At 42.8% G+C, this 27,473-nt stretch overlaps 1 protein-coding gene across 2 annotated transcripts in view; it reads right to left on the bottom strand.

Moving 5' to 3' along the window:
* LOC144806401 (uncharacterized) overlaps nt 1–27,473 on the bottom strand; it is a 152,299-nt gene that overhangs the window by 38,403 nt on the left and 86,423 nt on the right. The window contains exon 2 of one of the 2 annotated variants that reach the window (XR_013605795.1): nt 3,951–4,765. Coding sequence is in view for 1 of the 2 variants with exons in the window: in XM_078672762.1 (XP_078528888.1) it covers nt 2,135–3,847 (1,713 nt within the window). In the remaining variant the exon portion in view is untranslated. Of the gene's footprint in view, nt 1–1,827; nt 4,766–27,473 lie in introns of those variants that run through there. The other variant, XM_078672762.1, reaches the window with a different exon arrangement.

Below are 27,473 nucleotides of genomic sequence, written 5' to 3'. Positions count from 1 at the left end.
AAGAGAAGAAAAGCTCAAAGGGGAACGCCGAATCAGCACTCACCCCAAAGATAACAGACATACCATCGTCTGGTACTCCAAACTGCGTCAGATGACGCCAGAGCGCTGCCCAGCTATGCTGAGCTATGTCAATATCACCCATGAGGACATAGAGAATAAAAACAATTTCTATAAATTGCAGTACAACAAAGGCTAGTAATTCAAAATGTGAACCTTTTCATAAATCTCATGCTTGAATTAACCTGTAACACATTCGTATAGGTAGGTTAATCCGTCACGCCTGTTAACCGGAAAAGGTGTTGAGGGTATTGTGGACAGATACGAGCACTAATCAAGACTTTGGGCGTAATGTTGCGGAAATTCTGCTCATGCACAGAACTATGTGCAGGAAACCAGGACCTCAGTGTATTGTGGTGTACCAAAAATCCACCTCAGTGCCCAGAACCCCTATCCGACTAGCAACAGTGTCTCATTCATTCTCCGTACTACAGCGAAGCTACCAATGAACAAGCGACTTTGGGACCTCTCAGGAATAGTGGGAATCAAGAAAACTCTTTTGTTTTTATTCTCATTCATAAATGTCCACAACGTGTGCAATCAGAGACACGGTATAGTTTAAAATGTTTATTTCAACTACGTGCTCTAAGATGCAGTATCTTTGCTAACATAAGTAAAAAGATGCATAAAATCAATACAATCAACATTGTTACAATTCCATAAAATACAAAGGGAGAAATCATATTATAATGATAGTGGAACCAGGTCTATAGCGCCTTGTGTACCACCCTCCCCTTGCTAGGAGCTAGGTATTGTAATAATACAAGATCTCTAGGTTAAAACCGGGAACCCCATACCTCCAAAGTCAGGTGAAGTGAATCACATCCCAGATCAGCACAGCTCTTTCTCGATTGAAAGGTTTTTTCCAAGTGCTAGTCTCATGCATGCAGTGCAATATTAAAAGCACCCGAGTTTCAGAAATGAGAAGCTGTGTTCGTGTTGTGTCTAGAGCGTGGGCCGATCAACCTGCATCAACAGCATACATTGTTATTTTAACCTTGAACACTTTGTGCAGACTTGAGGTCGCAGTGTGAGTCTAGAGATATGAAAAACAGACCGTTCTCATGTGAAGGAAAATCAAGCAGTTTGTCTTTATCAAAACAGAGACATGTAGTGTCATGTGCAAAAGCAGCAAAATGGCGTTTTCGCAACTAACTCACTTATGCTAATATAGCAATGTATGCAGGCAGAATCATATTCATCCCTAAACTTTTACAGGTAGCAGGAACAGGAACACTTGGATGTTTTTCTTTGTAACTCTTCATCGCCAAATAAAAACCACTAGTGTTTCTTTTCTGTTACTCCACATTGAGCTAGTCTCCCAGTGGATTTCCTGTTATATCGCGTTGTTTTTTTCTATGTGTACCGAAGTGAACAATCACTGGGAACAGACACTTTCAATATTCTACAAATCTTTGGTTTTCTTCATTTCTTCTAGTCGACTCTTCATTCATCTGGTATTTGCATATCCCACATAATTATATAGTTGTTCCTATAATTCCTTCATCTCACAATAACTGCACTGTTCTGCTACTGTCTATGTCCTCAGATGAGTCAATATTATTGTCAATGTTCTTAAGTTCTTTTTGAATTCACTGCATCTCTAGGATTATTTCTAAGTGAGTTAAATGAAGGTGTGTGTTTGCTGAGGCTATTTAGGATCAGAAATTGATAAAAGCTCGTCAGACCTTTAGTGCAATTGTAAGGTTTACCCCAGGTGATTTCGCAATTGACAAAATCACTTCTGACATTCATTGCAATGTTCATTTTTACTCTGTGTGTGTTAGTTGATGTATCCGTAGGTTTAATAACTTACAGAAGATATTCACACATTCACTGCACCTGAAAGGATTTTTCTCTGTGAGCATTAACGGATGAATCCTTAATGCGAAATATTTCCTGAAGGTACTTCTACACTCACTACAGTTGTACGGTATGTACAGAGTGAGTACAAGCTGATGTCTACATAGGCTTGATAATTGACTACATTTCTTCAGACATTCACTGCACTTAAATGGCTTTTCTTCTGCGTGTGTTCGCTGATGCCTGTTTAGGATTGATAATGGACTACAGCTTTTCAAGCATTCATGGCATTTAAAAGATTTGTTTCCCCTTTGTGAGCTCGCTGATGATTTCTTAATGCTGAAAAGTAAGTAAAACTACTGCCACATTCATTGCAATGGTAGGGTTTTTCCCCTGTGTGTGTTCTCTGATGTGTGTGGAGGCTTGATTGTACCCTAAAACTACTTCCACATTCACTGCAATTGTATGGTTTTTCCCCAGTGTGTATTCGCTGATGTGTGTGGAGGTATGATAACTGACTGAAGCTCTTTACACATTCACTGCACTGGTATGGTTTTTCCCCTGTGTGTATTCGCTGATGTCTCCGGAGGCTTGTTAACTGACTGAAGCTCTTCACACATTCACTGCACTGGTATGGTTTTTCCCCTGTGTGTATTCTCTGATGTCTTTGGAGGTCTGATAACCGACTGAAGCTCTTCACACATTCAGTGCAAGGGTAAGGTTTTTCCACCCTGTGTGTTCGCTGATGTGTTTGGAGGAGTGATAACCGACTGAAGCTCTGCACACATTCCTTGCACTGGTATTGTTTTTCCCCTATGTGTATTCTCTGATGTTTGTGGAGGTATGATAACTGACTGAAGCTCTTCACACATTCATTGCAATGGTATGGTTTTTCCCCCGTGTGTGTTCGCTGATGTCTTCCGAGGTCTGTTAACTGACTGAAGCTCTTCACACATTCATTGCAATGGTATGGTTTTTCCCCTGTGTGTGTTCGCTGATGTCTTCCGAGGCCTGCTAACCGACTGAAGCTCTTCACACATTCAGTGCAATGGTATGGTTTTTCCCCTGTGTGTGTTCGCTGATGTGTTTGGAGATATGATAACCGACTGAAGCTCTTCACACATTCAGTGCAATGGTATGGTTTTTCCCCAGTGTGTGTTCGCTGATGTGTTTGGAGATTTGATAACTGACTATAACTCTTCACACATTCATTGCAATGGTATGGTTTTTCCCCAGTGTGTGTACGCTGATGTCTTCGGAGGTCTGTTAACCCACTGAAGCTCTTCACACATTCAGTGCAATGGTATGGTTTTTCCCCTGTGTGTGTTCGCTGATGTGTTTGGAGGAGTGATAACCAACTGAAGCTCTGCACACATTCCTTGCAATGGTATGGTTTTTCCCCAGTGTGTGTACGCTGATGTCTTCGGAGGTCTGGTAACCGACTGAAGCTCTTCACACATTCAGTGCAATGGTATGGTTTTTCCCCTGTGTGTGTTCGCTGATGTGTTTGGAGGAGTGATAACCGACTGAAGCTCTTTACACATTCCTTGCAATGGTATGGTTTTTCCCCTGTGTGTGTTCGCTGATGTGTTTGAAGTTCTTGTAACTGACTGAAGCTCTTTACACATTCACTGCACTGGTATGGTTTTTCCCCTGTGTGTATTCGCTGATGTGTTTGGAGGTATGATAACTGACTGAAGCTCTTCATACATTCATTGCAATGGTATGGTTTTTCCCCCGTGTGTGTTCGCTGATGTCTTCGGAGGTCTGTTAACTGACTGAAGCTCTTCACACATTCAGTGCAATGGTATGGTTTTTCCCCTGTGTGTGTTCGCTGATGTGTTTGGAGATGTGATAACCGACTGAAGCTCTTCACACATTCAGTGCAATGGTATGGTTTTTCCCCTGTTTGTATTCGCTGATGCTCTTTTATGGTTTCTAACTGGCCAGATTTTTCTCCTGACCGTGTTTCCTGAAGGGTCAGCATAGTTAATAAACCACTTGCGTTATTTTCACATTCCCGGTATTTGTGTGATATTCTGAACGCTTGATTTCCGATTTAACAATAAAATACAAGATTCACTAAATACCTGCCACATTCATAATATCAGTAAGCCTTCCTCGTGGGTGATTGCATCTTTAGATTGGATAATGGCTTTGCCTGCTTGCGGGTAAAGCTTAATCTTCCTTCCGGTAGGTGCAAATTGGGACAATACTCTGTACTTCAGAGAGCAGAACTCTGCTTTCCTTTAGCCTTCAGTTGTTAGGCTCCACTTCATTGTGCTTTTCCCTGGTTCCTGTGGTTTGGCTTGAAAGAGTTAACAATACACCTAGAGCACTGAATGCTGGTCTGTTGCCAGTTTAGATAGCGAAGCACTGCTCTAGCCATATCATGACGGTGAAGCGACTCGTAATGTGTACAGCTACTCCAAAGAGTGTCCCGGGGCAAAGCACAGGTCAGAAAAGAAAGTAAATCCGGTTGTTTCAAACATGGACAAAAAGCCAAGTTTTCAACCTTTTTTAAACATTTTCATGTTGCTAACAGCTCAAAACTGAAGAGGGAGTTTGTTCCAAGCTATGGATCCCAAATAGACACGAGACCTTCCTCCAACTCTCATACCGGCCTCATGATCAAAGCTGGTGTTGGACGCTTGTTTATACAGCAGGTGGTTTGTCAGTTTTGTTGTCTTGGTTTTGTAGAGGTCATTTCTTCGTCTTGGGGTGTCGAGGTGCAGATCTCAGACTCGGACACTCACTGAATTGCCTTTGACTGCGTCTTCCTGGATCTGTCCTCTGCCTCTGATTGCACTGATGTTTTTGGAGCTCCTTATTTTTGATAATTTTTGCAGGTTTGATGTGTTATCTTCATTATTCATAATCAATCCGTGCATTTAAGGCTTATTTTCTGTTGGATGTAAAGAAATGTAATATTACTAAATGCAAATGTAATACAATGTGAATACACAATATTTAACCAGCTGGATAAGACATCTCTTCTCTATCATATTTGAAATTTAGTGAGGAACATTTTAGCATACATGGATATTTCATTAAAACTGTGGTTGAACATGTCACATCTTATTTACTTCTGAAAAGGCAGTGATTTACCATTGTTCAGAGTAAATTACTAAAGAAAGGGCAGCTACAGAGCACTCATGTGCTACAGGTACAGTTTTGGGTAGATATACATGGACAAGATTTCATTTAAACAGAACAGATTGTGGAAAAAGAGAGGAATCAGGAAGCGCTGCCATTAATTCAGTTTCAGGAAGTATCTACCTTAGGTAGCTCTTCAGGAAGTGTATAACAAAGGTAACTCTTCAGGAAGTATTTAACCAAGGTAACTCTTCAGGAAGTATACATGGCAAAGGTAACTCTTCAGGAAGTGTATAACAAAGGTAACTCTTCAGGAAGTGTATAACAAAGGTAACTCTTCAGGAAGTGTATAACAAAGGTAACTCTTTATGAACTGTATAACAAAGGTAACTCTTCAGGAAGTATATATGACAAAGGTAACTCCGGGCATCTTTTTCCACAATGCTTTCCTGTTCACACTGGATCAGCTCAAATGCCAACTGCCACCTTTACCTTGCTTGTTACTAAAGACAGGGGTCCCTGTTTGCACAGGGTGGTCACTCCTTGACCACAAGGGAGATGTCTTCAGTCTTTTAGTCGGTATAGAATATTGAAGGTCCAAGAGTTTCATTTCAGAGTTTCGTTCCAGGATAATGTAAAGTCCTGGGGACACAGCTCCTATCTTTATACTAAGAAAATGGGCTGGATTACCCACTAGGTCCCTCCTATGGGTGCACCTGGGAAGGGGGTGGTTACACCCCTTTCCCTTTGTCCAGTATCGTGCCAGAGCGGGGCTGGAGTGCCCCAGCAACTGGTTTGAACCGGGCTATGCATGGAGCATCTTGTGTGCCCCAGGCAGTGTCTGGAAAAGCATTGTTCCATTCAACCCACCCTGCCCCAATACACTACAGCCTGTCTGGGGAGGTGCTGGTACCTCCCTCGACAGGAAACCCATTATCCAGGCCTCCCTTGCTGGAGTTTCATCCAGCAGCAGGAGTTCAGACTCGTGTCTGTGTCAGCAGCATCCATTTTGTGATGCTGAAGCTCTATTTAACTTTAACCGGGTAAAGCAGTAACATACATGTCTTTTCCCTCTAGAAGGGTGGAATGCTACCCCCGCTACCAGAATTGGTGGGGGGGGGGGTAGTATTCCAAAGTGTTTGACACCTTCCACCACATGTTTTGATAAAGCCACACCAAAGTTAGCATTTAACCATGAGGATTATAATGCACTTAAGAGTATATGCACTGTGGAGAAGTGTGGCTCAACGGTTAGAGGCGGCAGACCCTGAGGCTGAGGTCGGCCCGGGACCAGGGTTTAATTCCCGAAGCGGCCGGGTGCAGAACAAATGTCAGCGGGCCCGATAAATCTCGCCTCGTGCCACTCTAACCATGGGGTCCCACGCTGCAACTCTGGGCAATAGCTTGCTTAATCTCCACTCCGGCCCCATCACCGCCAGGGATGCCTGGCTTCACCTTGGGGATGCCCAGTAAAGGGACCATCTCACAGGGAAAGCCAGGACGGGTTCCCCAGTGGTACAGCGCTGGGATGCTCCAGGGTAACCACGCGCTTTACAAATCCAACATTCATTCATTCATTCATTCATTCATTCATTCATTCATATGGTATGGCTATATCATAGAACAGCTGTAAGGACATGGTTCTGAAAGCTGCAGAGGGGCTCAGCTCATGCTAGGGCACCCTCCCACATAAAACCAAGCACTCTCCCTTGAGGATTGTCGAGGCCTACCATGGGAGTGACTTAGAGGTGCATATGTGTCTATATATAAAGGTAGATATAGGTATACTATATCTAAGTAAGGGGTGATTACACCACTTTACTCAAGCTGAGTGATCAGCATGTGATGTTAGTTTGGATGGCCAGACAGGGGTGGCATAATACATGCTTCAGCCCATGCTAGGCCTTGGATGCACCTATGCCCTGGGTACCTATGGTACACTACACAGGGGCTCACAGAGGTGACCCAATACCCAATCTGGTATGTACCTAAAGTACATGGAGTCCATTTTATAGGGAGAGCAGATAGCCTGGGGCCCTAAATAGCAGGATCCCAGGCCAACTAAGTCGAAAACCAGCAAAACACAAGGCAAAAAGTTGGGGTAACCATATAGTCAGATATCCACCTTCCTACACCCAGTGTCCTCTCAGTGTTGGAAATTATCAATTTTATTAACAGCACAATATTAACTCACCACTGCTGTGGCTTGCAGTCATAAGGCCATTATGAACGGACTAAATTGTGTGCCAGAATGCCTGTGAATAGTTTAGCAAGAATGTTTGGGAGGGAGATTGGTCTCATGTTGAGCAGGCCTAGGGGGTTTGCCAGGGCCTGTGAATAACTGTTATTACTGTTTCTCTCTTGGTGTCAGTGGGCTTGTCTGTGTCCTCAGCTCTTTCAACAATGTTTGAAAACAAAACTAGTCAGATGATAGCTGCCAGGTGTACATGTTTTGCACGTGCAGAATCACACACTAGTAACTGTAGTGCATGCATGATTCACCTTGTCAGTTTGTGAGCAAGTGGGCATTCACAGACCCCAATATGACTATTTCTGACACTGGTAACAGTTAGAGTTTCACTTCAACAAAATGCTGGAGTAACTCTCTTTCGAGGATAGGAAGAGAAATGGATCACCCTCTAAACGTGGTGGCGAGTAGTGCTATAGTGCTTATCTGGGTAAAACTGGGGAAATGGTACAATGCACTGGGAAAATGGCATGTGATGACAATGTGACATGACATTCCCACTAAACCTGCTTTTACACTTTTTTGGGCTGTCTGTGTCCAGTTTATCAAGGCCCTGGATTTAGTTTCATGTCAAGAGATAGTGCAGGATTAGACTAATAATAATGTCATACATTCCAACAAATGCCTTTACCACGCAATGCCTTTACCTTGCAATGCCTTAAACACGAATGCCTTTACCATGTAACACCTTTACCATGCATATGCCTTGACCACGCATAATGAAGGATTTACAAAAATGGCCCTGCCAGTAAAGGGTGGGTGCCACCCACATAATCAATGTTGAGGGCCCCCAAAGTCCCCATGACGCCAGCGGGAGCCAGTATTGTTCCTACTTGCAGGGAGCAGCTTAAAATCCTGTGCTCTACGGGCAGGAACAATTTTTTCATGTGTTTCTCTGCCCGCTTTATATGCTTTGCATTGTGGGGAGTGTAAGTTATAGTTAGCCCAGGTAACTGTAACTGCTCAGTTTCTATGGTTTTGAGTATGTAAAATCTGAACCTAAGTAAACGTTGTTTTTTTCGGTGTATTTCTAAGGTTTTTGATGCTATTTCCTACCTATAACGTCTCTGTAAACTTTGTTTTTTTCAGTGAAAATATCTCTCTCTTTCTCTCTCTCACTCTATATATATATAGAGAGAGACAGATTATGTATATATATATATATATATATATATATATATATATATCATCAGCTCCCAAACACCAGCCGGTTGCACTCATGGGCGGGTGCACGCCATAACGGGGGTGTACCCGTTTCAAAATATCAAAGCACAATCCTGGAGAATGAAATTACCAAGGAAAGCAGCACTCGCAGGGGGTTGTTCCAACCAGTTTATTACGGCGGAACAAACAGCAACGACGCGTTTCGCCGTAGGGCTTTGTCAAGTTATGAGAGAAGCGAGGACATGCAAACATTTTAAACTTGTCAGGATGTAATGGAAAGTAAAGACGGACTGCATATTTTCAGATAAACAGCGGCCATCTTACAGTGTATATACATTCAATGGAAAGTGCTTAACTTATACAAAATAACCATCTTGTCATATCATGTCATATATTAACATGTAAATTGCTATATTAGCATTTTATATAGCCCTGTATGGGCACAAAAAACGATCCTTGTAACATCCTGATTAACAATGAAGGCTGATGTCAGAGCACACCCCATGGAAATTCGATCTAGTTAAACCATGCTTAACAACTGTGAAATCACAATAATAACATGTCAGTCAGCATGAACATTACCATAAAGGTACAAAAATATGGCCCGCTGATAAAATGCTAATATAGCAATTTACATGTTAATATATGACATGATATAACAAGATGGTTATTTTGTATAAGTTAAGCACTTTCCATTGAATGTATATACACTGTAAGATGGCCGCTGTTTATCTGAAAATATGCAGTCCGTCTTTACTTTCCATTACATCCTGACAAGTTTAAAATGTTTGCATGTCCTCGCTTCTCTCATAACTTGACAAAGCCCTACGGCGAAACGCGTCGTTGCTGTTTGTTCCGCCGTAATAAACTGGTTGGAACAACCCCCTGCGAGTGCTGCTTTCCTTGGTAATTTCATTCTCCAGGATTGTGCTTTGATATTTTGAAACGGGTACACCCCCGTTATGGCGTGCACCCGCCCATGAGTGCAACCGGCTGGTGTTTGGGAGCTGATGATAATAGTTTCCGGATGCACCGAGTCTGTCTAAGGATTTCCCGCATTGCCTTCAACAGGAAGAGTTGCCGTGTGTATTCCATTTTCAGGCATTCATAACCTTGCTGGTAAGGCGCGGTGAGCGCAATTTTTTGAACAATCTTTCAAGCGCATTTGACATTGACTCAGAGCGAAGGGGGAAATACGGCAAGCTCAATTTTTTGGTAGTTGCGGCTGCGCTACCAAGAACTATGTTTTGTGAGGCGGAGAGAAAAGAGGCCGAACAAGGGATGTTCAAGAATAAAAAGAAAACCAATGGAACTCAAAAAGCTGGTACTAGTCAGGCTAACGGAGGCGGTATCTCCATGAATACCAAACTAAACACTTTAGAACGTCTTTACGAGCGTGAAATTAGAAAGTGGTGGGAGGCCACATCACTACAAAATTACATAGACGTTGACCGCGTCCCAAGGGGATTAAGAATATATACTATCCCCGCGTACGAAAATCCGGACCCGGAGTTGCTGGATGCTTGGGCGGAACACACAGTTGCATCCTGCAAAGAGAGTCTTAGAATATTAGTACGCTTTGCCTGGAGCGACAGAGAGAAGGCCTTGACAAAAATCAAAGAATTGGAAGATGAATTATCAAAGGAGGAAGATCAGGCTACTCTTGTAGAAAAACGTGATCAAATTAAAAAACGCCTTAAAAAATACGAACAAAAAATTAAACAGCGCAAAGAAGAAAAATTTGAGAGGGACGAAAATGACTATCAGATGGGAAGGGTGTTAACTTTTGCTAAAAAATATGATCACACAAGGAAACAACTAAAGCAAAAGAAAAGTGCACCCGCCTCTGCAGAAGCTGTGACCTCTGAATCAGACGTCAACGCAGATGATGTGGTAAGCGATGATGGAAGTGTGGAAACTCTTTCTTTTCACAGAGAGTTCCAAGTCATGCGCAACCAACAATTAGAAGGAGGCAGGGGCAAACCCCCGGACAACGCGGGAGCAAGAGGAAGACGAGGCGCGGCGGCGGTGGGAAGAAATCCATTAGGTTCACCACTAGTCACACGGAGCAAGAAGAACTTCTATCGGAAGAAGACTTAAGCGATCACCTCGCTCATACTGACAAGGATAATCTGTCCGTCATCAATTTAACAAACAAAGCGTTGACTGAAGAAGAAAATTCCATTCTCAAATTGGGCTTATCCTTCTGCCCACGAAAGAACTTTGACTTTGCACAAACTAGAATAGACGTTTTTAAATTCACGAGAAAATTAAAGCTGCATAAATTCTTCAAACTCAAATCTCAGAGTGCCAACTCCATGCCTTCCGTGGATAATGAAGGGGAAGGTTTGAGATGCCGGGATTTGGGAGGCTTACGTGCCATTGAAGGTTTACATCAGGAAATAAATAGAGGGGAAGATGGAAACATCAGTAATACCCAAACACTTACGCATCTGGACATACAACAGAAAAGTGGAGGCAGTATGTTCAAACCGACCTCTACTTTTTTACCTATTATGAGCACAGATGCTATAGATACATTTTCAGATGCGGTTTTAAGAGATCTTACAAGACTTAGAAAAACAAAGTCATACGCGTTCTCTAGTGATAATTTCACTAAACAACAGCAGAATGCTTTACAAACTTTGTGTAAAAACTCTGATCTGGTCTACAAACCCTCCGATAAGGGAGGTAACATCGTCCTCCTCACTACTGCCCAATATGAAACTGAGGCTCATCGTCTACTAGGAGATGTCAACACCTACAAACCTGTGGACAACAAAGTATATAATCAGAGCGTGGTGGATTACCATGACATGATATCCAGGTGGTACAAAGTCAATATGCTGAATACCGATGAATATCTGTACTTACGTTGTCTCAGTCCTGTAATTCCAACATTTTACTACCTTCCCAAGGTTCACAAAGACTTACAAAATCCTCCAGGTAGGCCAATTGTGGCCTCTAATGGAAGTCTTACTGAGAATCTTTCGATTTATGTTGACTCCTTCCTTTTACCTTTGGTTATGTCTTTGCCTTCCTATCTGCAAGATACCAAACATTTTTTGTCTATCATTGGTTCAGTCATTTGGAAAGACACATATTGCATGCTGGTTCTTGACATCGCCAGTTTATACACATGTATAGTTCATGGCGATGGTCTTAGAGCTATGGCCCATTTCCTGGAGAAACGTCCTGTGTGTTTCTACGAGCATAACAAAATGCTGATGGAGTTTATGAATTTTGGTTTGAATAACAACATCTTTCTTTTCAGCAATCAGTTATATAAACAAACATCTGGAGTAGCTATGGGAGCTTGCTCGGCTCCTAGCTTTGCCAATTTGTTTGTAGGCCATTGGGAAGAACTGGCACCTTGGGGCCAAAATGAGAAATGGACCAACATGATCATACAATGGCATCGTTATATAGATGATTTGTTTATTATTTTGAATTGCACGTTGGAAACTGCTAATGAGTTTGTTGAGGTATTGAATCATAATGACAAAAATTTGAAATTCTCAGGTGAGATAAGTAAAACTACTGTCAATTACCTTGACCTCACAGTGTATGTTGACCAGGAAGGCTCTCTGCAGACGAAATTGTTTAGAAAAAAGACTGCTGGTAATTCCACTCTGTATGCTACCAGTAGTCATCCACGCCAACTAATTGAGAGTATCCCCTATGGGGAACTCTTAAGATTGCGGCGAAACAATTCCCATGATGTTGATTTTGAAAAGGCGGCGGCTGCTAGTCTTTTGAGATTCAAAAGAAGAGGATATAAAAATGGGGTTCTGACAAGGGCTTTGGAGAGAGTAAAAAAGATTAAGCGGAAAGATTTGTTACAGCCCAAAAATAGTAAATCTTTGAAGAACGGGGCATTTCGTTTGATTACAACTTTCTCGCGTAATGCTGGTCAGATCAAGAAAATCTTGAAAAAGAATTGGAATATTCTTTTATCGGATAATGTCATCAAAGCTGACCTGCCGACCAATCCTTTGGTCACTTACAGGAAAGCCAAATCCCTGAAGGATCATTTAGTATCCAGCCATTACTCTCCTCCTGCAATTACCCCTAAAATGCTGGTTCTCAGCGGCTTCTATCCCTGTGGTCGGTGTAAGGCCTGTAAGTTTAGTAAGCGGACGCTTACTTTTAAGATACCTGGGTTGGCCACACCGAAAAAGATCTTGAAATTTCTGACTTGCTCCACCCCTTTTGCTATTTATTGCCTCACTTGCCCGTGTGGTTTAAAATATATCGGCAGTACCACGAATGCTGTAAAACTGAGAATATTGGAGCACATGCGTGCTATTGCCAAAAAAGATGAGGCTTACCCTGTGGCAAGGCATTTCGAGAAGATGCACAATAGCAACAGGGATCTGTTGTCGTACATCTGCCTCGATAGTGTACCAGCTAGCATTAGAGGAGGGGACCGCCTACTTAAGCTTAGACGCCTGGAATCTAGGTATATAATTGACTTACAAACCAAGATTCCGAGGGGTTTAAATATGCATGAAGAGCTATCAGTACACTTGGGATAAGAATTGTATTTATTTCTAAGACTCTGCATGTATTGTAAAGGTGACCGGCATGTTTTCATTTTTCATTTTACTACAGGCCTGTGGTTGTGTCTACCAGTGATAAGATGACTTATTTGGATTCATTGAATCTTTAACTGTGACTGTTTTCTTTAAATTTTGAACCTTTATAGAGGATTTTGGCTATTGATATGTCTTTTGTAGAGATGACATTGGACTAGGGGAGCATGTAGGCTTTGCACCCATGGATCAGCCCATCAGCGGGCCATATTTTTGTACCTTTATGGTAATGTTCATGCTGACTGACATGTTATTATTGTGATTTCACAGTTGTTAAGCATGGTTTAACTAGATCGAATTTCCATGGGGTGTGCTCTGACATCAGCCTTCATTGTTAATCAGGATGTTACAAGGATCGTTTTTTGTGCCCATACAGGGCTATATAAAATGCTAATATAGCAATTTACATGTTAATATATGACATGATATGACAAGATGGTTATTTTGTATAAGTTAAGCACTTTCCATTGAATGTATATACACTGTAAGATGGCCGCTGTTTATCTGAAAATATGCAGTCCGTCTTTACTTTCCATTACATCCTGACAAGTTTAAAATGTTTGCATGTCCTCGCTTCTCTCATAACTTGACAAAGCCCTACGGCGAAACGCGTCGTTGCTGTTTGTTCCGCCGTAATAAACTGGTTGGAACAACCCCCTGCGAGTGCTGCTTTCCTTGGTAATTTCATTCTCCAGGATTGTGCTTTGATATATATATATATATATATATATATATTACCTACTGGCGGTCGCCAGTAGGTATATATAGTTAGGATTTTTTCTCTATGGGATTTTTGAAAATTCTATGTCTAATAACTTTGGCGTTTGTGGACGGAATTGGCTGAAATTTTCAGGAAAATGGCACATTTTGTTTCTGAGCAGCCCTCGAAAATTTGGGGGGGGTTTGTCAAGGGGGGGCCGAGAAAAAAGGGGGGTCCCAAAACGTGTTTTTAACATTGAGTTTTCCATAGGGCGGTTGGCCTCACTTTTAGCCCGAACGGCTGAATGGATTTGCACGAAACTTGGCAAAATTGTAGGGACTGGTAGCCCAATGTGCCTTTTGTAGGTCTCAATATATGTGCTACAGTGGATTTTGAGAAATTAACGTTTAAAAAAAGATATATATCTGTAACAGCGGACCGGGCAGCGCTCCAGTTCGCGTACTTTGCGCGCAACGGAGCTTTGTGAAGCGAAGCTGATTGGTTCTCCGGCGTCTGTCAACATTCCAAACAGTCCGTAGCGGCCGCCATCTTGTCTCTCAGTAGGATCGAGAGACAAGAGGAGTCCAAAGCGAAGGGGCAAATGACCATAAGGGGGCATAGTAGATCCTCGCTGACCCCCTAGGTTTGATGTGGAGGTCTTAAAAGGGCCCCGCGGGGCAAAAAAAATAATAATAATAATAATCGAACGGCTGAATGGATTTGCACGAAACTTGGTAAAATATTAGGGACTGGTAGCCCGATGTGCCTTTGCTAGGTCTCAATATATGTGCTCCAGTGGATTTTGAGAAATTAACGTTCAAAAAAAGATATATATCTGTAACAGCGCTCCGCTTCGCGTAACGGAGGTTTGCGAAGCTGATTGGTCATTCTGTCACTGGGCTATAGTTGGGCTACATCTGGCTGATATTTGGGCTACATTTGTTTTTTTTGTCTCTGGCGGCCATCTTTGGGCTACATTGGGCTACATTGGGCTTCATTGGGGTTCATTGGGCTACATTGGGCTACATTTGGGCTCCAACATATATATAGGCCAATGTAGCCCAATATATATTTTTCAAAGTTAATTTTCGTAAAAACAACTGGAGCATATATCTTGAGACATTGCAAAGGCACATCGGGCTACCAGTCCCTACAATTTTGCCAAGTTTCGTGGAAATCCATTCAGCCGTTCGAGCTAAAAGTGAGTCCAACCGCCCTATGGAAATGAAGGAAATGAATGGGTAATTTGTAATTAGCAAATAGCTCATCGCAAACTAGGAATGGTAAAGAATCGCTATTTATTCCTTAAAGTTCGCTATTTAGGAAATGCAAAAAACTTTGATGATACATATGGCGGTTCATCTCTAACAAGATAAGAAGCATAGGGATAGATTTATGATGACTGGCGCATCACCAGGGATGTGTTAGTCATTCTGTGCCGCTGTTCCGTCACCTATGGTGTGCTGCATTTACAATGCGGCGCATCATGGGGCAAAAACAGCACAGATGCGTGATGTATCTGTGCCGTAAAGGTGGCGCATTGCTGGAGTTGTATCGCAAGTGTGATGAAGCTCCAGCAAGGGTCGGGGGTGCCCCTGTCGCAGGGTTTCTGTTCTCACACAGAACTGTGGACAGAGGATTGGAACCTCGGCGAATTAGGGTGCCCCAAAACTCACCTTAGTAATCAAAAACCCCTTAGCAAGCTAGGTACAGTGTCACATTGGATATAACAAACTCTCAATGTTTAGACAATCCAGAATATGAAATTATAGTACCTCAGGATACGTGGAACTCATGAACAGTCGGTCGTTATATATTTCTTAGAAACCAGAACATGGAGTTAAGAAGAACACATGTGTATTTGAAATGTTTATTTACTAATGCCGTCTTCTCAGGCGTAGTATCTTAGATAATACAAGTACACATATTATCAGTAGCAAAATTACCAGCATAGTTACTAGTACATAAAAAGCGAATGGTGACAGTATGTTAACATGCTGTAAATGAATAAGAGTTAGCAACACTTATAAGCAGCCGCGGGCCGTGGAGGGAGTTACGGTGGGGCAGGGAGGCGGGGAGGGGGAGGGGCAGGGTGGAGAGGGCTCCACCCTGCCCCTCCCCCTCCCCGCCTCCCTGCCCCACCGTAACTCCCTCCACGGCCCGCGGCTGCTTATATCTCACCCTCCCTAATACACATATTATATTATTTGCTAAGAAGGTCTCTTTGTGTTGGTTTAGGGCGTGCCCATACTTTAGTGTCTTAGATTTGAAGGAATCACATCAGCATACACCAGCTCTCTCTTCATGTGAACCGCATCAACTGTTGTGTATGTGTGTTCGGCAAAGCAATATAAAACCCGCCTCATGCCCAGAATTGGCAGAAGCTGCACTTATGTTATGAGTATGAAGTCGTGGAGATCAGACCTCATAACAATTCTGTATCGTGTTGTTCTTGAAACTTCAGCACTCGCTGTACAGATATAGTTTAACAAGCAAAGCAGATAGTAGAGCAATAACATATTATTCTCATGTAAACCACGATGAACTACTAGGTTGAAAGCTAAAGCAACAACTAAGTGTCGTGTGCAGAAGTTGCAAAAAAGGAAAAATGGCGTTTAAACCGGTAATGAGCCCATGCTAACTTAACACGGTGTAAAGATATCCAGGACCTAGATGACACCTCCCCATGATCCGGAAACGAACTGAATAAGATAATAGAAGTGCCATCTCATGAGAGCAGATTGCAAGTTTATATGTGGACGGTCCGCAAGGTAAAGCATTAAAAACTAGGAAAATGTAATGCTAAAGAAAAATAAAACAGCCAAGTACTTTATCGAGTCTTAAGCCAATAGGCAAGCTAAATAATAAAAACTTGACAAATAAGTCAATGAATTGTCAATGAAATGCTAGTACTCAGCATATCAAACATGAAAAAGGTCTATGACATAACTGTGTATGCAAAATAAGCTGCAACAGCCTCCAATAGGAAGTCACCGTCTTCATCCGAAAAGAGTTCAGCCATCCAATTTAAAAGCGGAAAAGAACATACGTGCTCTCCCAGCACCGGATCCTCTATCACCATCAGAGGACAGCTCGGTGGGTTTTCAAGAAAGCTCTGTTCCAAGAAAGACTGTGTTGCCGCCAGTAAATTCCAGGGACCAATTAGTCCATGCATCAATGCCACAGCCATAATCCTTTCGCCAGGACAAACCAACTCGTGAGTAATGATAGGAGTCATCAGCTGATTAAAGTCGACGTCAGGAGAAACCGGTCCGCAAAGACACAAATCAATGGCCCAATCGAAATCACAGGTCAGGCAGTGAAATACAGGCTGGACACAGGTGAAGTAGGAGAATCGAAAAGATAATCCATATGCCGTGCCTAATATCGCCAACGGCATTGTGCCATAATATTCTAGCATGCGATTGCGGAACAGTGTCAGCAGCTGCAGGGCGGGAGCTTGCACAGGAGGGACATCCATATTTAAAAATGTAAAAAAGCACAAGAGCGTCTGCTGGTAATGCAAGTAAAAATGGGAATCCACGAAGCAGAGTGGAAAAAATAGAATGAAAGAAAGCAGGGATGACTCCAAAGATTTTCTCAAATGAAGTCACGAGACCACTGGTAACAACTTTAAAAAAGTGCGCCAGGGCCTTTGTGGAGGACGCGTTAAAGATAGTCCGAACCATCTTGCTGAAATGGAAAGGCAAATCTGTATTGAAAAGGGTCTGCACCTCTGTACGGGTGTTCGCTATGTGAAGCACGAAAGTTTCACGGGCCGAACTCAAGGCCACCTCTCTCTGAGACAAAAGAGCTCTTATTCTTGCCATGCCGTTAAAATCTGCTCCCAAGGTTGGTATTTGTGGCGAGATTGAAAACTCCCTATGTTCATGTGTGGGAGGAAATAGAACATTTCTGCAGCAAATAACCCGTTCACTTACTGTTACGATAAAAGGAATACTTTTAATTAACCCAGAACAATCTTCATTATTGAGCATCAAATAACTACCATTTTCCAACAACTTGAACGTGGGGATGATAGCAGGAACTGGCGTGCCTTGCAACACGCAAGCCATATTTGGTCGGTGTTTGTTGCATGAACCGTGTAACTGTATGTGCCTACACATTAGTGAATGATCTGGCGTCTCAGTGCATTCCTCTCCATTCAGATAAACTTCTTGATCATCTTTGAAACATCTGTATGTGTATGGAAGCGACCAGACCTCATGAATAAAAGCACTACCTAAAGGTTCATAACGACCTATTGGTATATATTTCATACAATTTGAAAACTTATATAAAGCAAAAGGCAGCGTTATTAAACCGTGGATAAGGCACGTTGCCAAAAAACCCGCAATCCTCTGCTGATGATGTCACTGAGCATGTCATGAATGATGTAATATGTGACATCATCAGCAGTGGATTACGGGTAATAGTATCTCTAGTTTACTCCCCTATAGCTGTCTTTCTTTTAACATAAGTGTCTGTTTCCTTCCCTTATACTTACTGTTCTTTTTAAAAAAAAAAAAATTTGGTTCACTTCCGGTTCGCGTACCGGCGAGCGAACTGGGAAGCGAACTACGAGAAATAGAGGTTGGCACAGTTCCAAATATTGTACCAATTTTTTAATAACGGGGAGGTAGTTCTGAAAAGAACTTTTTTTTTTATTGTTTTTGTTGTTTTATATTTTTTTTAATTATTTTTCTGAACATTTTTTTACTTTTTTTGAATTTTTCTGAACAGTTTTATATTTTTTGGGGGTTTTCTTGGAGGGGGCAATGAAAACGATTCATTGTAAAGGGCTCAACAGGAGCAACAAAACAAAAAAAAAGTATTTATTATTTGGGGCGTTTCGTACAAACTTGCATATGATTGTCAATAGCTCTGTTGATCAGAGTGATGCTACTTTCTCTGTAGCAAATGAATCCATTGCAATGTACGCAGACTTGTTTTACTTCACCAAATCTCATTTGTATATTTGGCACCATCTCCCTGCCCTCTGGTCCCGTTACTTCCGGTACAACAGATCTTCTGGCCATAATAGGGAGATTATCTAGGTCGTTCCGAAACTGTGCAGCACTGTAGTTGTTAGGATGCCACCTAGTCATATGGCGATGCATTGTGTAGTTTCCGAAACTGTATTTTTTCTCGGTCCCTCTGGACAGTCTATCTTGACATATAAGGCAAGTTACGTATCTTGCATTTACTTTTTTCTGACCTTTGGGAATTTTAAAAAATTGCCAAATGAAGTTTTCTTTCCGGTGAGACGTCCTGGGCTCCTCAGGCAAAAACTGCCTCTCTTCGTGCTCGTCGTCCTGTTCCTCTTCTTCCTCTTCTTGTTGAATTATAACTTGAGCAGGTGGTCCACTCTTCCTTGGATGTGGTGGAGGTGGTGGGGAAGCACCAGCTGAAGCTACTAAAGAAGCCATTGCTCACTGGTAACAAAGGGTCTTTCTCTCACAATGATGAAAGTCAGAGTGAGGAAAGAAGGAGGGATTTTCATCATTTGGGAAAAACAAGAGTTCTCAACCAATGAAAAGTGTTCATTTTAGATTATATGACCTAGTCTTACATCATTAGGAAACCAAAAGTGAAATGAACCAATGAAAAGTGTTATTACCAAGTCACATGACCTGCTGTGTTTACGTTAAGCGCTTTGCAGGGCCTCCCGGTTTGCTTCCAGAAACCTGCGCTTTGCGACTCGCTTCGCCTACCAGTTCGCTAACGTAGCACGTCATATGATGTATCACGCGACAACGTGAAACGTCATGCGGACGGGAGGCGTCATGATGTTGTTTTCTAACGCGGCAGTTGCGGTAAAGAAACGTTTACCGGCTCGCGGTCTATTTCGCGGCATCAAGGTCAGCTAACGGGAAGCTTCCCGATTCGCGAAGCGGGAACGAAGAAAAAAAAATATTTTAAAAAAAATTATTCATAAACATATAAAATATATTTTTGGATTTAAAGAAGAATACATTTTACAGCTACAGATATTAGCTGTTAAAAAAACAATGAAATTCACTGAAAAAACCATAGGTTATAGACCATATATAGTTAGGAATTAGCATTTACAAAACCTTGAAAATTCACTGAAAAAACCATAGGTTATAGACCATATATAGTTAGGAATTAGCATTTACAAAACCTTATTTTACTCACACAAAACCATTGAAATTCCATATATAGTTAGTTGCACTAACTATATATCGCGCACCCGCAATCCACTGCTGATGATGTCACATATTACATCATTCATGACATGGTCAGTGACATCACTGATGACATCACTGATGACATCTCAAATGACATCACTGATGACATCACTGATGACATCACTGATGACAACATCCAGTGACTGTATGTTTCTGTAAAGTTAAAATGTGTCTTACATATTGAAGAATGAGTGGAAGTATAAGTGTCTGGACAAAGGATTTAGTAGGTGCATGACTGAATGTATGAGTGAGTGATTAAATGTGTCTCACTGAGTGCATGGGTTAGTGACTAAACTGTCTTAATTTGTGCATCATTATGTCTGTTGTTCTGTAAACTGCTGCATGTGTTGATCAGTAGCTATATGATTAACTATATGGGTTACTGATTGATTGTCCAAGTATTTGTATGGGAGACTGAGTGTGTGTGTGGCTGGCTGGGAGGTGTGTGACTCTGTGCAGATCAATGTGTACTTGTATCAATGATTGTATAAGAAGGTAAGTATGTGTTAGTATATGTTTGAAAATGTAAGGTGCTCTATGTTTAACTGTATAGACAAGAAATGGAAGTGTCATTGATTCTTTACAGGACTGACTAGGTGTGTGAGTAACTCCATGGATGAGTGGCAGACTGTGAGTGTCTGTATAGGTGTATGAGTGCATATGATAGTGTTGTAAAGATGAGTGATTGTATGTATGAATGATTGTATGGGTGAATGAGTGAATGTGTGTGTAGACATAGGAATCAGTGAGTGTGTATGTAGTAACTAGTATTGGTGTGTCAATGGTTTCAAAAATTATACTCTGTATTTAACACTGGGTGAAACAGAGGTTATATTAAAATGTGAGGAGATGCATTGTATTGTCACATGAATGATATCATCAGTGATGTGGTCATTGATGTCAAATGAGATGTCATCAGTGATGTCATCAGTGATGTCATTTGAGATGTCATCAGTGATGTCATCAGTGACGTCACTGACCATGTCATGAATGATGTAATATGTGACATCATCAGCAGTGGATTGCGGGTGCGCGATATATAGTTAGTGCAACTAACTATATATGGAATTTCAATGGTTTTGTGTGAGTAAAATAAGGTTTTGTAAATGCTAATTCCTAACTATATATGGTCTATAACCTATGGTTTTTTCAGTGAATTTTCAAGGTTTTGTAAATGCTAATTCCTAACTATATATGGTCTATAACCTATGGTTTTTTCAGTGAATATATATATATATATATTACCTACTGGCGGTCGCCAGTAGGTATATATAGTTAGGATTTTTTCTCTATGGGATTTTTGAAAATTCTATGTCTAATAACTTTGGCGTTTGTGGACGGAATTGGCTGAAATTTTCTGGAAAATGGCACATTTTGTTTCTGAGCAGCCCCTGAAAATTGGGGGGGGGTTCGTCCAGGGGGGGTCGAGAAAAAAGGGGGGTCCCAAAACTTGTTTTTAACATTGAGTTTTCCATAGGGCGGTTGGCCTCACTTTTAGCCCGAACGGCTGAATGGATTTGCACGAAACTTGGCAAAATTGTAGGGACTGGTAGCCCGATGTGCCTTTTGTAGGTCTCAATATATGTGCTACAGTGGATTTTGAGAAATTAACGTTTAAAAAAAGATATATATCTGTAACAGCGGACCGGGCAGCGCTCCAGGACGCGTACTTTTCGCGCAACGGAGCTTTGTGAAGCGAAGCTGATTGGTTCTCCGGCGTCTGTCAACATTCCAAACAGTCCGTAGCGGCCGCCATCTTGTCTCTCAGTAGGATCGAGAGACAAGAGGAGGCCAAAGCGAAGGGGCAAATGACCATAAGGGGGAATAGTAGATCCTCGCTGACCCCCTAGGTTTGATGTGGAGGTTTTAAAAGGGCCCCGCGGGGCAAAAAAAAATAATAATAATAATAATCGAACGACTGAATGGATTTGCACGAAACTTGGCAAAATTGTAGGGACTGGTAGCCCGATGTGCCTTTGCTAGGTCTCAATATATGTGCTTCAGTGGATTTTGAGAAATTAACGTTCAAAAAAAGATATATATCTGTAACAGCGCACCGCTTCGCGTACTTTTCGCGTTATGGAGCTTTGCGAAGCGAAGCCGATTGGCTCTCCGGTGTCTGTAAACATTCCAAACAGTACGTAGCGGCCGCCATCTTGTCTCTCGGTAGGATCGAGAGACAAGAGGAGGCCAAAGCGAAGGGGCAAATGACCATAAGGGGGCATAGTAGATCCTCGCTGACCCCCTAGGTTTGATGTGGAGGTTTTAAAAGGGCCCCACGGGGCAAAAAAAATAAATAATAATAATAATCGAACGGCTGAATGGATTTGCACGAAACTTGGTAAAATATTAGGGACTGGTAGCCCGATGTGCCTTTGCTAGGTCTCAATATATGTGCTTCAGTGCATTTTGAGAAATTAACGTTCAAAAACAAGATATATATCTGTAACAGCGCTCCGCTTCGCGGAGATAACATTATATCTGTATTACCTAGCTGTTGCTAACACCAGTTAGCGACGGCTAGTAGGAGATAGCGACCATCTTGGGCCCCACTTTGCATGTGAGTGATATTTATCACTAATGACATGCAAAGTGGGCATGCCAAGATGTTAGCGACTGGAAACAGTCGCTAACATCGCTATCTCCTATTATCAACTTTTGGAAATATTCGAGATAAGCGCGAATATCTCCAAAAAGTAACAGCTGCCCTGAGCAGTTCTTAGCCATGTTATCCAATGGGAGGTGGATAACATGGCTAAGAGCATTAGCTCGGTAATGCATGAATATCGCTGAGTTTTCAGCGATATTAATGCATTGCGGTCGTTTTTTATCGTATTTGCGATAAACCTTGATAATAGCAAGGTTTATCTGCGATAATTTCTGACGGTAAAAAAATCTTTGCAATGCATCGTTAGGGATAAATATCGCTTAACTTTGGTAATATGCCCCAACGTCTGTTAACGTTCGATTCGAAGGAAATCAGGAAGTGTTGAAAAACATTGTCTGCGCCATCTTGTCTTTTTTCAAATGCCACACTTTTGTCGTGCACGGCAGCCATTTTAGATGCCTTGACCAGACCCACTCTGTGCACACTGTCGATCCTTAGCATGGCTCCCCACCCTCGCAAGCATCTCACCCAGGCAGTGGTCACCCCCGCTCTCTGTCTTATGCATGGGTAATAAACCTCCCCCCATCTGCGCTGCTCTTCCCTGAGAATCACACCCTGTGCCCGCCCGACACCTCCCTTTCGCCCTATTCACTACCGCACCCTCTGACACTCCTTTTCCTCTGTGTCCGATTGTCCAGGCCGGTCCTAGGCTATCAGCTAGCCCTGCAGATGTAGTTTATGGCCACAGCTGTAAAGAATCACCCCTCTTCAAAGGAGTTATAGTAGATCAAGGCCCACACTCGATGAGATCCGTCACAGCAGAAGCGTTGCTATTATCTGAAAACCATCCTGTATTGTGATTGGGGAGGGGACCGAGCGTGAAGCGGAAGATTCCAGGGATGACTCTTTGTACATCAAAGTTTTTACAATTATGTGTCACATTAAAAATATATAGCACTCCGACAAAGTAGTAAGATTATAAAACTTTAATAATTTATAAATATATACAAGAAAACAAAAATAGTAATAACATATAAACATTTTTAGGGAAAAACAACGAAGTAGCGGTCGGCTGTGCGAATAGTCCCAACGCAGCACAACGTCCAGATTTCCGGCGTGGGGCGTCGCGGGGGGTGGGTCATCAGTAGCAAACTGTTGTGCGAATAGTTCCAAGGCAGCAGAACGCGCCGAAATCTAGATGACACGAAAGTGATGTCTAGTAAGTTGCCACCCAGCAAATAACGGCGTGGGGCGTCGCGGGGGGTGGGTCATCAGTAGCAAACTGTTGTGCGAATAGTTCCAAGGCAGCAGAACGATGGCACCAAGGTGATGTCCAGTAAGTTGCCGCACTGGTTTTGGTATCCTACAATGCTGCTCCGAATAACGGGGGAGGCGGCGTGAACGGGCCTCTCCAGGTGGAGTGTCATCTGTTGTAGTGGGGCGCCCCTTTACCGTTTCAGTTGCCATTCCGTCCGTTTTTGGTCCACTGTGTCAAAAGCCGCAAAGGACTCTCAAAATGGCGGCAGGCTCTTTCCTTTTTGGGCCTGGTCCACTGAAATGGCCCTGGGACACCTTGGAAATCGGACGCTTGTCTGCTAGGTCTTGGACCCCATTCTCGAAAGCGTCCCCTCCGCCTTGAGAATTCATCAAAAGTTTTGGGGGCCCCGACTCCTGCAGGCTTCTGGTGGGGAGCGGCTGCCATGATTGCTCGCGGAATGACCACGACGGAGCTACGAGATGGTGGTGCTCTCATGCTGACGCCAGTTTAGTCTGAAACATCCAGAAACAAGGTGGGGCTTTCATCGTTTGGGAAAAAAAAAAGTTTTCATCCAATGAAAAGTGTTGTTTTTAGGTCATATGATCAAGCCTTCCATCATTAGGAAACCAAAAGTAAAATGAACCAATGAAAAGTTTTATAAACAAGTCACATGACCTGTTATGCGGCATAGGGTATAAAATGCGGAGAAAATACGTTGGCACGTGAGGCGGCGTCAGTAGCGGACCGATGTGCGAATAGGCCGAAGGCAATACAACGCGCCAAGATCCGGATGGCACCGAGGTGGTGTCATAGTTGAGAGTTCTGAGCAGCGGTTGTAACACTGTCTGAAGCTTATTTGCAGCTGCTGCAGCTTCACTACGCGCCAAGATCCGGATGGCACCGAGGTGGTGTCTAGTAAGGTGCACTGGTGTGGCCATCCTACAATGCTGAAAGTCGGCATGGGGCGCCCCGTTGGCCTGTGAGTTTGCGTCAGTAGCGGACCGATGTGCGAATAGGCCGAAGGCAGCACAACGCGCCAAGATCCGGATGGCACCGAGGTGGTGTCTAGTAAGTTGCCGCACTGGTGTGGCCATCCAACAATGCTGAAAGTCGGCGTGGGGCGCCCCGTTGGCCTGTGAGATGGCGTCAGTAGCGGACCGATGTGCGAATAGGCCGAAGGCAGCACAACGCGCCAAGATCCGGATGGCACCGAGGTGGTGTCTAGTAAGTTGCCGCACTGGTGTGGCCATCCAACAATGCTGAAAGTCGGCGTGGGGCGCCCTGTTGGCCTGTGAGATGGTGTCAGTAGCGGACTGATGTGCGAATGGGGCCAAAGGCAGCGCAACAATATTTTCTACAATATTTTCGGAGTAGAAGACACCACAAGGCGCTGAGATGCCAAGATCCGGATGGCACCGAGGTGATGTCTAAGTTGCGGACCGATGTGCGAATGGGGCCAAAGGCAGCGCAACAATATTTTCTGAAGAGAATACACCACAAGGCGCTGAGATGCCAAGATCCGGATGGCACCGAGGTGATGTCTAAGTTGCGGACCGATGTGCGAATGGGGCCAAAGGCAGCGTAACAATATTTTCTGTATGGAAGATACCAGTAGGCGTTGAGATGCCAAGATTCGGATGGCACCGAGGTGATGTCTAGCAAGTTGCTGTACTGGTGTGGTCATCCTACAATGCTGAAACTCGGCGTGGGTCGCCCCATTAGCCTGTGAGATGGCTGTTCTTTGGATTTGGGCCTGGTCCACTAAAATGGCCCTGGGACACCTTAGAACTCGGACGCTCGATTTTTTTTTCCTTTCCTGTACATGCAAAAAAAGGTAAATGCCCGGTACGTTACACGCTTCATCTGCCACGATGAACTCTCCAGAGGAACCGAAAAAAAATATAGTTGTGGTAACTATACCATGCATCGTCATATGGAGAGGTGGCACCAATTAATTATAGTGCTGCATAAAAGAGAGATTTGGAGGAGAACCCCTGACCTGCTAGTACATTCATCAAAGAAGTGGCACTGAGAGCTTCAGAGGCAAGGGAAACGGTCCCAAATATTTAGAAGAACTTTGGAAAGATTAAAATGACATGTTTAGATTGTGGCAAATTAATTTCATGTGGACAGATGAGTGTTACTCTAATAAATACAGCATATGAACATCATCATAGTCGATGGTTGGTAGAGATATTTTGACTATATCCTGGACCTGCCCGTCCTCGCCCAAAATGGCGCCAGAATAAATGGGACTCGTAACTCCTTGTTGTGTACTGGTTGCAGAACCTTGAAATCACGAGATACGTATGCAGTTTTGAAGCACATGGCGGGCGGGGACGAGAATTGATTGAATATTTCGACATCCCTATTGATATTAAGTTCTGATGTGTTATTGATTACTGTACTGTTGAAAGTTCGAATTAACGTCACCCATGGTACTTGCCCGCAAATGTATATCTAGATAATTTTATTGTAACTGGCCCTGTCGTATTTTAATTATAAAATGTACGTCCACCGATTCCGTAACTGTTAGACACCTTAGTTCTTGCAACCTAATGGCCCGCCCGTTACGTTCCTCTACAGTGTAAATGTCTATTCATCATATACGATTACAGTTTGCTCTGTGGCAGGCCCACGTGGTTATAGGCTCGTATTTGTATAATGACATTTTCACAATAAAGGTTTTTAAAAGAAAACATGGTAGTAGTATATACATTGGTAAAGTTTTTAATAATAGTGACTGTTTTAGAATCATTAAAAGGCAAGTGAAATAAAGCAGACCAATTACATGAAGGGTAAAAGGTATAATACGAAGGAACGCAGTAAAGATAAATGGTCAAGGGCTGTTGTGTTTTCTATTCCTGCAACATAAAGTGATCGATAAGAATCTCATATTCAGGCGTATCGGCGACTAAGACAGCAGGTCGACCCTCTTTTGCTCAACGGCTCCGTCATGGGACGAAGAAACGCTCTTTTTCTCGAAAAAAGAATATATTTTACTTGCAGGACAGTTGTAAAATTTCCGGGAAAGTACATTAGCCTGGAACATTATAACATATATTTAAGAAAAAATAATGTTCGGAAGTAATGAAAAGCGTAATTTTTAGGTCATATGACCAAGCCTTTCATCAATACAATAAGAAAAGTAAAATGAACCAATGAAAAGTTTTATTAACAAGTCACATGACTTGTTATGCTTACGTTACGCGCTGCGCGCCCCGGATGACTTCCGGATGCGCTAACGCGGCGCGTCATATGACGCATTACGCGACAACGCAGGTACAGAATATAGTCAAAATGTCTCCACCAACCAGCGGTCGGAACACAACCCCTTTCAGCAGGCTAAATAGTTCTGTTAAATGACAACAGAAGGGACAGGCAACAAGAACCATCAGTCAAAGAGGGGAGGGCTAGTTCTTCTCTACCGGGTTACATTGGGGCGCTACCGGAACTGATCGAATTGGTAGTCTACAGTGTTTCTGGATGTTTCAGACTGAAGCTGGGGTTAGCATGAGAGCAGCACCATTTCGTAGCTCCGTCGTGGTCATTCCGCAACCAATCATGGCAGCCGTTCATTATCGTTATTTTGGGCGGGGTGGGTGGCGGAGCCGAGCTGTTTTGCGGCCATCATTGTGTGGAGTTCAGTTCATCTCACTAGTTTTGTATTTGTCATGAGGGGTTGTTCCTAATGTTTCTATTTTAGCGAGGTCAAAAAGAGATCCCATTAGT

Source organism: Lissotriton helveticus (genome assembly GCF_964261635.1).
Source record: "Lissotriton helveticus chromosome 1_1 unlocalized genomic scaffold, aLisHel1.1 SUPER_1_unloc_7, whole genome shotgun sequence".
Lineage (NCBI taxonomy): Eukaryota > Metazoa > Chordata > Amphibia > Caudata > Salamandridae > Lissotriton > Lissotriton helveticus.
Note: the sequence above shows the minus strand (reverse complement) of the source record. Positions and strands in the feature narration are given on the sequence as shown.